General features: G+C 49.7%; 7 protein-coding genes across 7 annotated transcripts; 3 read left to right on the top strand and 4 right to left on the bottom strand.

The window, feature by feature from the left end:
* M437DRAFT_12113 (PLP-dependent transferase) lies at nt 1-620 on the bottom strand (the record flags this gene model as incomplete). Its single annotated transcript, XM_041018647.1, has 2 exons — nt 1-288; nt 357-620. Coding segments are annotated over 2 exons (552 nt in total), but the record flags the coding sequence as incomplete, so codon positions are not given.
* A 688-nt stretch (nt 621-1,308) lies between these two features.
* Nucleotides 1,309-2,292, top strand: M437DRAFT_60679 (dihydrodipicolinate synthetase family protein; the record flags this gene model as incomplete). The annotated part of the gene is made up of 1 exon (XM_041023793.1): nt 1,309-2,292. The coding sequence occupies one exon, from the start codon at nt 1,309-1,311 to the stop codon at nt 2,290-2,292; it is 984 nt and encodes a 327-aa protein (XP_040874948.1).
* Nucleotides 2,293-3,047: 755 nt separating this feature from the next.
* On the bottom strand, nt 3,048-4,441 carry M437DRAFT_70445 (uncharacterized protein; the record flags this gene model as incomplete). The annotated part of the gene is made up of 2 exons (XM_041025451.1): nt 3,048-4,173; nt 4,248-4,441. The coding sequence occupies 2 exons, from the start codon at nt 4,439-4,441 to the stop codon at nt 3,048-3,050; spliced, it is 1,320 nt and encodes a 439-aa protein (XP_040874947.1).
* A 1,145-nt stretch (nt 4,442-5,586) lies between these two features.
* Nucleotides 5,587-7,276, bottom strand: M437DRAFT_60649 (general substrate transporter; the record flags this gene model as incomplete). Its single annotated transcript, XM_041023789.1, has 3 exons — nt 5,587-6,710; nt 6,760-7,034; nt 7,089-7,276. 3 exons carry the CDS (start codon nt 7,274-7,276, stop codon nt 5,587-5,589), a joined length of 1,587 nt encoding a protein of 528 aa, XP_040874946.1.
* Nucleotides 7,277-8,849: 1,573 nt separating this feature from the next.
* M437DRAFT_60657 (uncharacterized protein) lies at nt 8,850-10,202 on the top strand (the record flags this gene model as incomplete). The annotated part of the gene is made up of 1 exon (XM_041023790.1): nt 8,850-10,202. One exon carries the CDS (start codon nt 8,850-8,852, stop codon nt 10,200-10,202), a length of 1,353 nt encoding a protein of 450 aa, XP_040874945.1.
* Nucleotides 10,203-11,159: 957 nt separating this feature from the next.
* Nucleotides 11,160-12,734, bottom strand: M437DRAFT_60718 (cytochrome P450; the record flags this gene model as incomplete). The annotated part of the gene is made up of 1 exon (XM_041023800.1): nt 11,160-12,734. The coding sequence occupies one exon, from the start codon at nt 12,732-12,734 to the stop codon at nt 11,160-11,162; it is 1,575 nt and encodes a 524-aa protein (XP_040874944.1).
* A 734-nt stretch (nt 12,735-13,468) lies between these two features.
* On the top strand, nt 13,469-15,602 carry M437DRAFT_60699 (riboflavin synthase domain-like protein; the record flags this gene model as incomplete). Its single annotated transcript, XM_041023799.1, has 2 exons — nt 13,469-13,705; nt 13,761-15,602. 2 exons carry the CDS (start codon nt 13,469-13,471, stop codon nt 15,600-15,602), a joined length of 2,079 nt encoding a protein of 692 aa, XP_040874943.1.
* Between the last annotated feature and the right edge of the window lie 86 nt (nt 15,603-15,688).

Here is a 15,688-nt window from a genome sequence, read left to right as displayed (position 1 = left end):
GGGGTCACAGCCCGTAGGATTGTGAGCACAAGCATGGATGATGAAGATAGACCCTGCCTCAGCACTTTCCAGCGCTGACAAGTACGAATCAAAATCAAGTGCCTTTCGTTTGTGATCATAGTACTGAAATGACTCGCACTGGAAGCCTAACGATTTGAACACTTGGTGATGGTTGGACCATGTTGGCTCTGGGATATAGACTTTCGGGAGCGGTCGTCGACATGTCTTGAGCAGCAATCCCACCAGATGCAAAGCACCTGTACCAGAAAGACTTTGACAGATTGCAAGCTATATCGAGACATTACATTAGAAACCAGTATTCAAGCATTGTATCTCTCAAATTCAGAGGAGCTTACGTTTTCCCTCTCAGCATATATTACCGAGCCAAGAACAGTCTCAGCAGCTCTCTCTCGAAAGTCATGTAAGCCCAGTATAGGTAGATATTCGTGATTCAAGCCTTCTGTTAAGAGTTGTTCTCGTGCTTGTCGGACGGAAGGAAGGACCCAGGGTTTGCCATCATGATCACGGTAGGTACCTTGCCCTAGATTCACTTTCAATGGGGTAGGGTCTTTGAGGTATTGTGCTGTCAATGCGAAAATTGCGTCAGGGGGAACATATTCGGCGGCAATGAACCAAGACTCCGCCTTTGTTGTTGGTCCAGTACTCGAAGATGTATCGGTTGTGACAGCCATATCAATAAGTAGCAAGATTGATTGATGGTCTGTGGTGTTGTCGAAGCTATTTACACTTCTTCGCGCGACTAAAACATCAAATCTCGCCGGACAGCGGGCCCTCAATACTCATCATAGTAGCGGTAGATACGTCCCCACGGGATTATTACCGGTCCGCGGTTGATCCCTGATCAAAGACACACTCTGTGCCGAGTCAGACCTTGTACAACTGAGCTTTGACTTGCAGGCTATCAACATCCAGGCCTTCTTCACAGGCTACCAACCTCTGCTGAAATCGAGTTTTTGCGCTAGACAACCACCCTAGACTGTCCGGAATTTGGCCCAATACGGAAGTCGTGTCCTGAGAGATGTCGGAGAAGCCTTCACAAGGATCCGAAACTGGGTTGCGGTCGTCGGATCAGCTTCCGACCATGCATACAGAGCTGATAGCGGTACTCTGACGAGCGGGCGATGATCCGTATGGCGTGCAGTGCTACTCGAGCCTGCGATCTGTTGCTTGTGGCATTTTCAATATGAGACTATCGGAGCATACGATACTTAATAATAGCTTGACCTTCTCACTTCCACCTAGACTTCTTGCTCCCGTAACAATCTGTTCCTCCTTCCTCAGTACAAAATGCCATCCCCTACCATTTCCAAGCCTCGTGTTCCAAAGTCTGGCGTTTGGTGCCCTGCAATCACATTCTTCAACCATGAGACCGACTCGCTCGACCTTGATGCGCAATCCCGCTACTTTGCCTATCTCTCTACCACTGGACTCGCGGGCCTTGTCATCCTGGGCACCAACTCCGAAGCTTTTCTGCTTACCCGTGAGGAGCGCAAGCAATTGGTCGAAACTGCTCGCACAGCCGTTGGCCCTGACTATCCCCTGATGGTAGGGGTAGGAGCCCATTCTACCAAGCAATCATTGGAATTGGCGCACGATGCGGCAGGCGCTGGAGCGGATTATGTCCTCGTACTTCCTCCTGCATACTTCGGCAAAGCGACCAGCATGGCAGTCGTCAAGCGCTTTTTCGCCGCTTTTGCCGCACAATGTCCCCTTCCGGTTGTTATCTACAACTTTCCGGGTGTGACTAATGGTGTAGATATCGACTCTGAAACGATGACGGCTATTGTTCAGGAGTCGAAAGCAACCAGCGGCACGTCCAACGTTGTAGGCGTGAAGCTGACGTGTGCTTCAGTGGGCAAGATCACTCGGCTCGCCGCAACCTTCGATTCCTCAGAGTTCGCCATCTTTGGTGGCCAGTCAGACTTCCTGATCGGAGGTCTAGCTGCAGGATCCTCTGGTTGCATTGCGGCATTCGCGAACGTTTTCCCAAAGCTCACTTCGAGAATTTACCAGCTCTATAAGTCGGGACAGTACGATGATGCTATGAGTCTCCAGAAGAAAGCAGCTTTGGCTGAGAGCCCATGCAAAAGCGGCATCGCCTCCACCAAGTATGCAGTCGCTCGTCATTCCGCCAGTGCTGCGGGTATCGAGGGTGCAGAAGCAATGTTGGCGCCACGTCATCCATATGGACCTGTCAACGAAGAGGTGAAGCAGGGTGTTCAAGCAGCGATGGACAGGCTAGCGGAAATTGAGGTATCGCTTCAGATCTGACAGATCAATACAGATATATAATTGTTCATATATGCGTTTTCCAGACCATCAAGTGTGACGCTTTTTTGTGGGAGCTTCGCGCGATTGCTTCATTGATATGGGGACACCATGAGGTCTAAAAGCGTTGCCATTCTAGAGGGCCCCTTTGTCCAATTTTGCTTGATTTATTGGCGTCATATATCGGCGACAAGTTCATACTAGTGGCGGTCGCGGATGTTTGTCGAAGCTATCGGTTTGTGAGCCACGTTCACCATGTTTTGCTTCAGACTAAGATGTTTGTCACATCGGTTTGTTGTGGTACATTGCCATCGACAAGTAATCTTCATAGCGCGATCAATTTCTGGAAGTCCAGTCATGTCTCATAGTTCTGGATGTCCGAAAATCTTGAATACATTGGATAAGGATTATTCATCTCCAGAGTGGATGTTACGTGGAATCGGTGGGAATTCGGCTTCATGCTATGCCATGCCACTATTTCTAGCTAATATTCCATTCCATGTTAATTATCTAGTGGAATGATGCTAATTGTCACACTGTCGTCGTCGTCGCCGTCACCCTATCCTTCTATGATATCATCCTATCCTTCTAAGAGCTTATCCTGTCCCTTTACATAGTCCTATATTTCGTCAATAGGTCGATCTACCCTCTCTAAGTAAAGATTCTTCTACTAGTTCTTTAGGCACTTAATACATATTAGATTAGTAGTAGAGAGTCTTATTCATATCTTATCATATATAAGTAGCCTGACCCTATATTTAACATCTTGTAAAGCCATTAAATATTGCTGCAAGTAATGGATCTGCACAACCATAGGCATAATTAACACTAGGCCCGCTAATTAAAAGATTCGGATAATTGACATTAGTGCACGTCTGGAAGAAGATAGCCGAGCCCTGCAGCGTGCAAGACAAAGCGCCAGCCGAGCTGCCGACGACATTCACACCGGCAATCGCGACGCTGCAGTGTAACGGCGAATATCCATAATTTGCCTCGTAATATGCCGAGGACGCCGTGTTCATCTGTTGCAAGTAATTGTATGCTGGGTTTGACGTCGTCTCGACCTGATAGATGTTGTTGCCGTACAGCCTGCCGTCGGAACCGAGGACGTAGGACATGGCCTGGCTGACGTCTGACGTGAGCTCGGGATTTCCGTAGGAAATTGCCTGGGAAGGAATTGACGCTGTCACATATTGGCCGATTTGGTGACCAGCTGTGGCGACAAGCAGGTAGCTGCGGCAGTAGTTTTGGCCGATGGTGGTGGGAATTACAACCGAGGTCGTCACCGTGTAGGGCTCTGTGACGACGACAGTGGTCACGGTGGTTGAGATGGTCGTGGGAATAATGTCGGTGGACGTTGTGGTTTCCGAAATGGTCTGCGTTTGGGTGGCCTGGGCTGTCGCGGTTGGCGTCACGGTGACGGTGATCGTGTCTGTGATGATGGTCGTCGAGGCAGTAAGAGTAGTGGTCGCCGCGGTGAGACCGGCGCACTGGCATGCAGATGAGTAGCGAACGGTTCCAGAGCAGGCAGAGGCGTATGTTGGTACACTGGACGCTGAAGTTGTGGTTGCAGCACAGGTGTTGGCGGTAGTGGAAACAGCACGACCTTGTAACTTGGCATTTGTGAAGACTGGAGCATCGAGAGGGGCCTTGTATCCTGCATCTCTTTTGGCTGGCAAGATACTTGTGACGACGGTGGTGTAGCTAGTTTGCGTGACGTCGACCTCAGAAGAGGTAAATGAGGTGGCGGTCAAGTCTAGACTTGTGGCCACGGATGTCACAGAAACCACCTCTGTTGTTGGAACGGTCAGCTGCGCCGTGTTCGTCTGGGTGATTGTCACTGGAGTTGCTGTGACAGTCACGGTCTGCGTGATGTAAGAAGACCTAATGGAGTAATACAGGTCAACTGAACTGTCCTAAAGAAATTCTGGAGAACGGCGGGTCAAAGAAGAACTCACACGACACATGGTGTCACAGTTTTTCGCAGGAAGGAAATACAGTCCGCTGTAGCAGATGACGGGAACGGAGCGTGAGACGATGCTCTGACTGCTCGGAGGCAATTGTCGGCGTTGCACTTGTCTACGGCGGCAGCATTAGACAGATTCGCAACAGCCAGACAGACTGCTGCTGTCTTCAGGAAAGATCGAGTCATGGCGGTAGAAATGACTTAAGGAGAGGCTGATAAAGGAGAAGAACAAGGCCAAGTGCAAAAATGCTCGGTGAGAAACTCGAAGAACATGACTCCGGGTGCAGTGCCCGTGAGCCATATATATATACAGATGGCTGGATCAAGAGATCCGAAGGGAGCCTAAAGCATGCTGGACAGCAACACACAGACACACTGCGCATCACGCGCGTTAACCCTCAACTCTATCCAGACATCCAAGATGGTACTTGGGCTCAAGAGCACTCACTAGCGTACAATCCATGACAAATTCAACCAAGGCTCCTTAGCAAGGCCTCGTGCCAGCTGGGTTTCGCGATTCAGCTGGTCCGATCATGCCCGAATGCCTGTCAGCTTTACGAGGCGTGGACCAAACTCTCCCAGGGTTACGGTTCTGGCCCCTAATCAGCAGTGTGAACGGCTCATACACTCGCGTAGAGATGCTCGCCAAATTAGGCAAGAAGTAGAGCATGTAGAGCGTGCCTAGTCGAATGTGAAGAGCGGAATCTGGGGTCGACCGTGGTCGTGGACAGAATAGACGACGTTTCGAGCAAGTCAAAAAGATTCGTAACTTTGTTCCCATCATCCAATAAAGTCTAAGCATCATGGCGGCCGAACGTTGGCCCCTGAGATCCTAACCCCACATATTCTCGTTTGATCATAAGACAAATAGCGCGAATCTGGGAGGGCCATTGCTTATGCTTGATCTGTGGCTCTTTTGATACTCTATCACTGAATCAATAACTCTTCGAACAAATGCAAAGCAAGTGTTTAGTATGATCTAAAGAGAGAGCAGAACCGATCGTTGCGACATAGTCTTTTGATGTGGCTTAAAGTTCAGCTCCGCAGTTTAGCTCAGCTGGCAGGCGACTCGTGCCATGCTCAGCTCTCGCGCCGAGCCCAGCCTTCGTTCTTAGCTAGGCCGAACAACGAACGGAAGACTAATCCAGGCGACAGATAAGGTGTATAGGATTACTACTGATGTACTTAAGGATAATAATTATCTTGACTTTTAGCTATATACCAACTTTCCCTACTAAGAGTTCTATATTACTTAATTAGGGTTTTAGTGGGGTTTTTACTAAACCCTATCTCCCTTAAAAACCCTAAAACCTAAGAGACTCTCCATATTGTTATACCCATGCTTCAATTCTATGTTTGGATCCTTGCTTTTGTGCTTTCTGTAGCTCTTGCGCCTTCTTGACGCCGAAGCCGTGAGAGAATATTTCTCTGATATCTTCAAGAGTCATCCCCTTAACCTCCGGGTAGCAGAAGTAGACGCATGGGAAGCAGCCCAGAATGCAGATCGCAGCATAAAATCCAAAAGCACCCGAAGGCGTGGTATTCTCCATTTGGGTAAGGAACGTACTGGCCACAATGACGTTTGAGCCCCAGCATGTCATGGTTAACATCATAGTTCCCATCGCCCGGATCTCCATTGGGAAGAACTCGGAGCTGAGCCATGCGGTGTTGCCCATTCCTGAGGAGTAAAAGCCAACATAGATAACCATGCAAACGAGAACCAACTTAGCTGGAACCCCAACACTGACACCAGCCTTGAGGGTCAAGTCATGATTGACTGGAATCCAGTGGAAAGCGATGGCGGCGAGGATTAAAGACAGACCCATGAAAGGCATTGTGAGGAGTAAGATTCGGCGACGTCCAACACGGTCGACAAGCATAAGATTGACCCAAGTAAAGAAGAAGTTGGTCCCAGCAATGACGGTTCCCACAGCTACCGGATTGGAAAATCCAACCAGTGCGAAAAGCGTCGAAGAATAGTACATCAATGAGTTGAATCCGCCAAGCTGAGAGATGGCCATGAGTCCGCATGCTGAGACCAGAGCGCGGAAGTTTGCCGGGACGACGTAGAGTTGCTTGAAGACCCACCATTGACTTTTGCCTGCAGTCATCTGCTTTGAGATCTCGATGTGTATCCTGATATGTTCGCATTTCTGGTTGACCTGTTCTTCGCTGCCGTTGGGGTAAATCTTGCGGATCACATCCTTTGCCTCATCTTCCTTCCCGTGATAGATAAGCTGGCGAGGTGACTCTGGACAGAACGGCAGAAGGGCACAAAGTACTATCGCGGGGATCGCACCGCCACCCACCATGTATCGCCAACCTCCGCGTGTGCTAGCAAAAGCGGCACCGATACCATAAGAGATGAGCTGGCCACCGGTGATCGACATGTTGTCCAATCCAATCATGCGGCCTCTGTACTTGGCTGGTGATACCTCGGCGATATACATGGGCACTGCACTAAGATCAGATGATTCGGTCTCTGGCAAAGGGGCTCGACGTACCAATCGTAGCTGCACTTCCAACCCCAAATCCTACAACAAGGCGGCCCACTGTCATTTGCGCAAGACTGAACGATGCAGCCTGTAAGACTGCTCCGATGATGAATAAAACGCATCCAACGTAGATAGCTGGCTTGCGTCCATACTTGTCGGCCGTGAGCCCAGCGAAAATTGCACCAAAGAAAGCTGCACCCGATGTGATGGATGTGATAAGCTCCTTTTCGCCTGAAGTCAAGACTTTGTGATCAAGAGATGTTCCAATATACACTAGGACGGCGCTATCAAAGCGTGAGTAGGGGAGCGGGACAATCCTCCTTGTGTCTCTCACTGACCTGATGATACCGGTATCGTATCCGAAAAGCATACCACCGATGGCTGCTGTGATGGAAACCAGCCATGCGAACTTGCCGGTTTTGGTCTCTTCTATGGTGTCGAGATCATCGAGCGTGTTTTGCTGCGAGCTGACATGTTCAACATGATCAGTGCCAGTCTTCTCGTCAATTTTGCCGACGATGCCCATTTTGTTTGTCAAGAAGGATAATTTTTGAATGTAAATGGGCTTGGAAGATATCAGAGTATAGTAGTGTGGATTCACGATTTCGACTGAGACAACAACCACGAAGGAAACTATTCCAGTCTTATAGCTCAACGTCTACTGCTTTACGGCATGCACTGACTTATCGGGAGGCCTTGCCGTCACAAAGCTGCCGCGCATGCGACCCCGCATGGGGTACCCCCGGATTTCGTTCTGAGTTGAGCCGCCGGCCAATGCCACACATTCGCGACTTGACTGGGTAAGGGCATGCCGTTGGTCCTCCGCAAGAGACTAAACTCTATATTAGGGCACGACCGGAAAGTTGTTCCTGAACAGTCGTGAAAGGGCAAACTGACCCCGCTTTCCTCATCAACAGACAAAGCTCGGACGTGGGTCTCAGAAAGCTCGCGCCGGACCTTGCCCGATGGTTTCTCAAAAAGGCATCATTGCCGTCCGCTCGCTCTTACCTCGTCCTTCTTCCCTCCTCACAGTATCAATCATTTCTGTTGACTACTGCAAGTTCACAAGTTTTCCTATTCAGGTGTAAATCTGGGGTAGACATGACATAGGCGGCTCGTCATGTCTTCTCCTGCCCCACCGATCCGAGCGAAAACTGGTTGCCAGGCGAGTCAACGTTGTGCCTGGGCCAACAGCAAGACACCTGCTGACCATCTCCTAGAACTGCAAGATTCGTCACGCAAAATGTAGGTTGGCACACGAGAAGCAGTAAAAAGCTCTGCCGGTAGCTATTCAGAATAGCGGCCTAGTGGAATCGAGATCTCCTGAACCAGCACGCGTAGTCTTTCCAGCCTTACGTCTTGAATAACTCTTCACGAACAAGGCTCAAAGACGAAAATCGACGATGGTTAGCTGTAGACTGTCTACTTGTTTACCGGCTTGGACCGTGGTAGGGACACAGCGCTTTAAGGTCCTTACTTACTTGTTCTATTCTAGGTGACGACAAGCGACCGAGTTGTGCAAGGTGCAGCCAGTCAGGAGTGGAGTGTGTTCGGCTTCTGAACATTCGTTTCTGTCATAACTTCAATCCAACGTACGTTCGAACAACATATCTCAACACTCAGATGGAAAAATTGCTGAGCGATCAAGTGTTCCAGCGGACAGAGGGCCAGAAGGCTCTTTCATTGAGAATCAGCCATGGGTATCAACTAGAGGAGCTGTGAGCTTCGTGGACGAAACACGGGATACAATAGCGATATACGGCACATACGACGATGATAAAATATTCAGCAACGAAAAGTCGACCAATATGATGGCCCAGCCGGATATGGACATCGCTGCTGTGGGACCATCCCCATCGCAAGAGAATGTCGCAATCAACTCTCCCGATCAGGTCCTCCAACAGTCAATGGATCAAGACAGCGGCTCGACTGCACAGAGCTCAGAGCAAGCCGACGCAGATGAGGGACTTGCAAATCGACATGGCACTGATAACGAAAGCGACTGTGGCCTGGACATGAATACTCGTCCTTCACACCTTCCCACCGAGGTCTCCATGTTTGACAGGCCATGTGAAGTTGAGTCGCACGAATCCAGGCGCATGACTAATGTTGTTCTGTCGCATTGCGATGTCACGCCGCCATCTTGCAGCCTGCATTCTCCATCCTCCTTCCCTGGTTTTGGCGATCACATATCGCCATCACACTCTCTCCTATCGAGAGGGAGTATCAGTGTGGGAATTGCAGCCCTCGGAAGTGCAAGCACACGACTCGGAGGGGAAATATCCAGGTATTCCAATTCCTTTGCCACATCCATTCCACATCCCCGTACCGAAGCAGGCCTACTGAACGACCCTCAAGAAGCCGGGCTATTACGTCATTTCGTCAGTCATCTGGCCATTTCGTTTGATCTAACAGATTCTTCATGCCATTTTCGCAAAATCGTGCCCCAGCGGGCTCTGAACGACCCAATTTTGATGAACGCAATCCTCGCCGCCTCCGCCCGTCATCTCAGCCGCGTCAGTGGAGGAGACCCATATATTGCAGACACATACCACCAAAAGTGTATCCAGCATCTCATCCCGATCCTCAGCGACGAGGCTGCAGTATTGGACGAGAACCTTCTAGCTAGCACTGTCATCTTGCGGTTCCTCGAAGAGATCGATGTGCCACTGTCGGGCAAAGTTCACTTGGACGGCGCAGGCCACTTGATCGGAGCTCATGCCTTCGTAAGTGCGCAAGAGATCTCTGCGGTTTCTGGCGGCCTGCGACTTGCTGCCTTCTGGGTTGGTCTTCGGCAGGAGATATACGTCGCGTTCGTGAACCAGCGGTCAATTTCTTTCCCCTTACAGCATTGCACCGTCGATCGCTCATTTGGGGCTGCGGACGAAGGCACATGGGCCAATCGGATCGTCTTCCACTGCGCAGAGACCATACAATGGTGCTTTGGACTTCTTGAGCATGAACGATCGACCGCCCGATTTGAAGAGCTTTTAAGCTACGCTGGGAACTGGTGGAACTCCATGCCTCCGTGCTTTACCCCTGTGTACTATCGTTCTGCCGATACCGACCCTAATGCTGTATTTCCAGAAGTTATATACTTCTCCGATGCCGTTGTCACAGGCATACAACACTATCATCTCACTCTCATTCTGTTGAGAGCGTATGATCCCACGATACCTAAACTTGGGTCTCGACGGACAACAGCATTGAGAGAGATGGATAACGGGATCAAGCATCACACAAAGATGCTTTGTGGGCTCGCGCTAAGCAACAGTAGCACGCCGCCGAACCTTGTGACCGCCTCGATGGCAGTGACAATGGCCGGTGACAAATTCACAGCAATAAAAGAGCAGGAAGCATGCCTTCAAATCTTAGAAACTTGTGAAGCTGAGCATGGATGGTCAACTACGACCGCTCAGAAAGATCTCAAAGAAGCATGGGGTTGGGACTGAAGGAGATATGACTTTCACGCGAACAACAAGGGCGTCCCGATCATCTTCCACGGGTCTCGTGGCCGCCACTTCCAATAGATGTCCCGCTTACAATGGATTGTCATGACTTCCAGGAGCCGAGCTGACGAGTACGCTTCAGGATTTGACTCATCTGCATCCGTCCAAGACCTGTACGTGTCTTCGTACTTTCTAGAGAATGCAGAGCGTATCTCGACCCCATTTGGCCGAAACCAGCACATGCGACATTGAGCTTCTGCACTATTCTTCTGTTTCGGCGATGACAGAGGTAACTCGAGGGATAGAGATGGAGGTAGTCTTATCACTGCTAAGCAAGCTTGGTGTCTCTTATCAGCTCGATGTCAGGTCAAAAGTGAACCAATATCAACAAAGAGGGAACACCTTCTTGAGTAGATCCGCGATTACCGTATGACACTATCAATCCTATCTCCGATTAGGTCAAGTTGGCCCGTCGGGCCACAGACACGATAGGCAGCATCTTCCGCATCACTTTGCGGGGAAGAAGGACGATCGCCTTTTGTTCCAGCTTAGACCCTCCTTTGAACGACAAGAGCGGATCAGCGGAGGCCATCTCGGTGAACTTAGATAGAAAGAGAAAGCTCTCTGGGTTGGACCTGCAGCCAAGATACTGGCCGCCTGGAGCACGTATTCAGCAAACGTACCCGAGCTGGTAACAAGGCTACGGCGATGAATATCATCCTCTGGTTCACGAGTCAACCACTAGTGCTTAATGACCTAGTCTTGGTATTATGCCTGTGAGCAAAATTCCATCATTCATTGACTGAGGTTCGCTGCTTTGAGCATCACATATTTTTGAAAAATAGGTTAAGAGACGAGCGCTTATCGCTGGACTGTTCATGTATGTAGCAAAGAAGCATGGTAGAGAGGGCCGTTTGTAGAGAATTTACCCATACATCTGTTCTTTGAGCGATTGCGCATCTAAGCCTTAACCATACTGAGATCTCTCCTCCAAACCTTCAAAGGCAATGGACCTGCCATCAAGTTTGTGGTCTCCCATCTGTCCTGCTCCCACTCGGGATGAAGCAAAGCAAAGTCATATCTGTGAACGACACTGGCGAGGAGCACAGTCTGTTCGAGATAACTAATGTTACGACCAATGCAGCCGCGAGAACCAGCACTGAAACTGATGAAGTACGGTTGCAGATCCTTGCCCTTTTCTCCCAGCCATCGGGACGGATTGAATTTTTCTGGCTCGGGGAAAATGACAGGATCACGGTGTGCGACATATGCCGAGATAGATACTGTTGTATTTCCCTCGACCCACTCGTCGAGGATCTTTGAGCCCTCTGGAGGAGTACGCCTCGGCAGACCGAAGGTTGTCGATGGCGTGATACGCAGTGACTCGTCTAGACAGGCCCGAAGGTAAGGAAGGTGCTTGACCTTGTCATACGGAGCAACAACCTCTTCAGGTTCGAGCACAGCATCGACTTCCTCACGCAGGCGTGAAAGACATTCCGGGTTCTTCAACAACCAGACCATAACGTTGTTCATGGCAAGGGCGGTGGTATCCGAACCCGCGTTGAGCATGATGCTGACTTCCGCGATCACTTCACCCCACTCGAGATTGTTTGGATTGCCGTTCTTGTCCTCCATGAGTGCCTGGAAGAAGTCGTCCAGCTTTTCACCAGCACGATAACGAGCCAGGCGTTTTGTTGCCCTGTGATAGACCAGATCATTCCAGCCTTCGTTGAGCTTCCACATTTTCCGGAAACTTGGGAAGATCTTCGAAACGTACTTGCTGTTGAAGTCATACCATTCGGTAGCCCAGACAATGAGAGCTTGTGCTTTGGCCGTAGCGTGAAGACCTGCACGGTACGATTCCACTTGGTAGACTGTACCATCCATCTTCTCGCCTACGACTTTGTCGTTACCGGCATCTAGGAAACCCAATCGTTCTGATAGACCAATATCTGCGATTGCATCCATAGTGAAGAAGTTACTGTATGCTCGGTAGTCAAATTTGACATCTTGCGACTCCGGGAGAACACAGCCCTCAGGAAGAGGCGTAGTGCAATGAGCATCGCAGGCTTTGATAAAGCGGTCGGTTTTATCGGCAACCTTGTACTCCCACCCCTCCAGATTCTTGAGGGCATATGCGCTAGACATCATCTTCCTCTTCCGAGCATGCTCGCTCTTATCGATTACATCCGCAAGATGAAAGTGCGAGCCAGAGAGTGCCTCATAGAAGACGTCCTTGGTGCATCTTGAATTATGTCCATATATGTCCTTTATAGCGTTCACACTTCCAAAGGAGAGAGAATTGGGGCCGATGCGAATGACTGGATGAGTTTTATGCATCTCGTAGAGTTTCTTAGACCGGATACCCATGTAGGCTTCCCACATGAAGCCAAGATTAGTGAATCCAGCCAGAGGGTTGATACACGGGTATTTACGGAGTCCTTTTGGATCCCTTAGATAGTCCCATAGTGGCTTGACGATGAAGTACGACAGAAGGCCAATGATAGAAATGAACGATAGTAGCGTGGCGTACATGATAAGCAAAACTTGGGAAGATTGATGACCGAAGATGTATGTTGACTGAGTGCAGATATTTGAGAGGAGTCGTTTTGAGAATATGAACGATACACTCCGCTTACTCAGCTACCCAAGCTGCAAAGCGATGGACATGACGGAGACTTGTTCATCGGGCAACTACCCATTGTGAACACGACCCTTGAACCTTGGACAGAGCCAAGTTGCACTAGCGGAGTGAGTAGCCGTGATGTTCGCGCCGGAGAAGTGACAGGAGGTGTTGTTTTGCGGAAAATGTTGCCCTAACATGACTCGATGAGTGGGGATGCGGAGAAGTTCACTATCCACCCCACACTTGTCCACATGTGCCTCGTGACATGATACGTAAGTTCTGGACATATACCGAAAGTCTAAAGCCGTGCGGGCCGTCTTTCCATATTCGATGAGAAAAGCATCATGAAGCCGCCGCCGCCTAGTCCTCGCTTGCGCGGCTTGCACAGCTCGATGCGCTTTGTGCGGAGATCTTACGTACCCAGTAGAGAAAGCTGAACCGCAAAGCCACACGTGTAGTGCCAGAAGCCCGGCGATAGGACCTGTTTTTTCCTACAAAACAACACTCTGAGAAAGGCTTCTTTCCGATGGATGGCGATCCTAGGATTGGTGAGGCGGTCCTTACTTAATGTCCGAAAGAACCTTTCCTTGACCATTCATTGAAGTCACTCTCCGTCCTGTTTCCTTATCATTTCGAAACTATCATGACAAGTTCGCTTGACCCCCTTCTCTCTGTGTTTGGTAAGCCCTCTGGCTACGCCGATTATGCTGCAATCGCAGCCTTCAGCTTTGCATGGGGCACATATCTCCTAAAAGGAAAAGCATGGGATAGACCCGACCCCTACCATCATGTTTGGTTTGAAAAGCCACAGATCGCAGATACAGCAGCCGGTGATAGAGTCAAAGAGACTCGGGATATCTCAAAGAAGCTTGAAGACACAGTAAGGAGATCCTAACATCAGCGAACGATCTTGTTTATCACTGACATGGCCGCAGAACGATAAAATCGTAATTTTTTGGGGCTCGCAGTCTGGTACAGCGGAGGGCTTTGCAAACCGTCTGGGTCGAGAATGCCACTCACGATTCCGGCTGAATGCCCTGGTAGCAGATCTGTCTGACTATGATATGGAGACTCTTCAGCACATCAAGAAAGAAAAGTTGGTAGTCTTCGTCGCGTCAACTTTTGGTGAGGGTGACCCTAGCGATAACACTGCTGGATTCTTGCATTGGATTCGCGCTGCCGAAGTATCTCTTGAAAATCTGCACTACTTCGCTTTTGGACTCGGCAACAGCAATTACAAATACTATAACAAGGTCATTGATTTGATCGCGCAGTCACTTGATGCTCTTGGTGCGCAGCGACTCATGCCAGTAGGAAGGGCGGATGATGCCAAAGGTGCAACCGAGGAAGACTTCATTGCGTGGAAGGAAGAATTCTTTGACTATCTCTCGCGGACTCTCGGCCATCAAGAGTACGACGTGGTGTACGAACCTTCACTATTAGTGGAGCAAGACACATCACTCGACCTTATCGACCTCCATCAAGGAGAGCCTGTGGTAGATAACAGAGGCCTGGTTGGATCATCAGCCGTCAAGCCCTTGCGTATCAAAGATATGCGAGAGCTCTTTCGCCCTTCAGCTGATCGGAATTGCTTGCATGCCGAATTGGACCTCACTGACTTTCCCGAGATGAACTACAAGACTGGTGACCACCTCATCATTTGGCCGAGCAACCCTAACGCTGAAGTCGAGCGCATTCTCAAGCAGCTCGGGCGTCTCCATGAAGCCGATGTGCCCATCTTGATCAAAAGTCTGAATGGATCGAAGGTTAAGATCCCCACACCGACAACCCTATCAGCACTTTTGCGATACTATTTGGAAATATGTTCCCCTGTCTCTCGCGAGACGGTTGCCAAACTTGCCCAATTTGCACCTACAGAATCGTGTCGCCTGTTCTTGGACGGTATATCACGAGATCGTTCAAGATATTCAGCTTTCCTCGCAACGACACACATAACTGTTGGCAGATTACTCGAGGTCTCCACCAGCTCTGAACCAGCTTCTTGGTCATCTTTACCCTTATCTTTTCTCTTGGACGCCTTTCCGATGATGAAGCCGAGATCATACTCGATTTCGTCTTCCTCCGTCGTTTCTCCACGCACACCTAGCATCACCGCAGTCGTCACACAAGCAGCCGTCCAAAATCCGACAGCAGGCCAGATCACGATTCCCGGTTTGACGACGAACTATTTACTGGCTCATCATGTCCAAGACAAGAATACATACTCTCTCCAGGGCCCTGGTAACACTCTCGAAGGCCGTAAAGTCTATGCGCAGATCCGCAAGTCCAAGTTCAAGCTTCCAGCTCTTTCGAGTCAACCTATCATCATGATTGCGGCCGGAACTGGTATCGCACCATTCAGAGGCTTCATACAAGAACGCGCTCGCATGAAGCAAGTAGGCAAGGCTTGTGGGAAGATGCTTCTTTACTTTGGATGCCGGAGTCCCGATGAAGACTACATCTACTGTGAGGAATTGGCACAACTACAGGCAGTGCTCGAAGATCAGCTCTGCATTGTAACCGCTTTCTCCCGCTACAAAGGCAAGAAGATATATACACAGGACCGCATCCTGGAGGATAAGGACAGAATGTTCGGCATGCTGACAGAAGCAAATGCCAACCTTTACATCTGTGGTTCAGCGACGATGGCCAGAGAGGTCAATAACACTATCAGCAGTATTATCAAAGATGGAAACGCTTGGACAGATGAGGAGATCAAGACGTGGTACGAGACAAAGAAGAAGACGAGGAAGTTCCAAGAGGATGTGTGGGGATAAGAGGCTGAACTCGAACAGTCTACAGCTTTCGTGGTTGATATGTACTCTTACATTCAAGATTCCTTGATCACCTGGACATGAGGCAT

The sequence above is a fragment of the Aureobasidium melanogenum genome (genome assembly GCF_000721775.1).
Source record: "Aureobasidium melanogenum CBS 110374 unplaced genomic scaffold scaffold_42, whole genome shotgun sequence".
Lineage (NCBI taxonomy): Eukaryota > Fungi > Ascomycota > Dothideomycetes > Dothideales > Saccotheciaceae > Aureobasidium > Aureobasidium melanogenum.
Note: the sequence above shows the minus strand (reverse complement) of the source record. Positions and strands in the feature narration are given on the sequence as shown.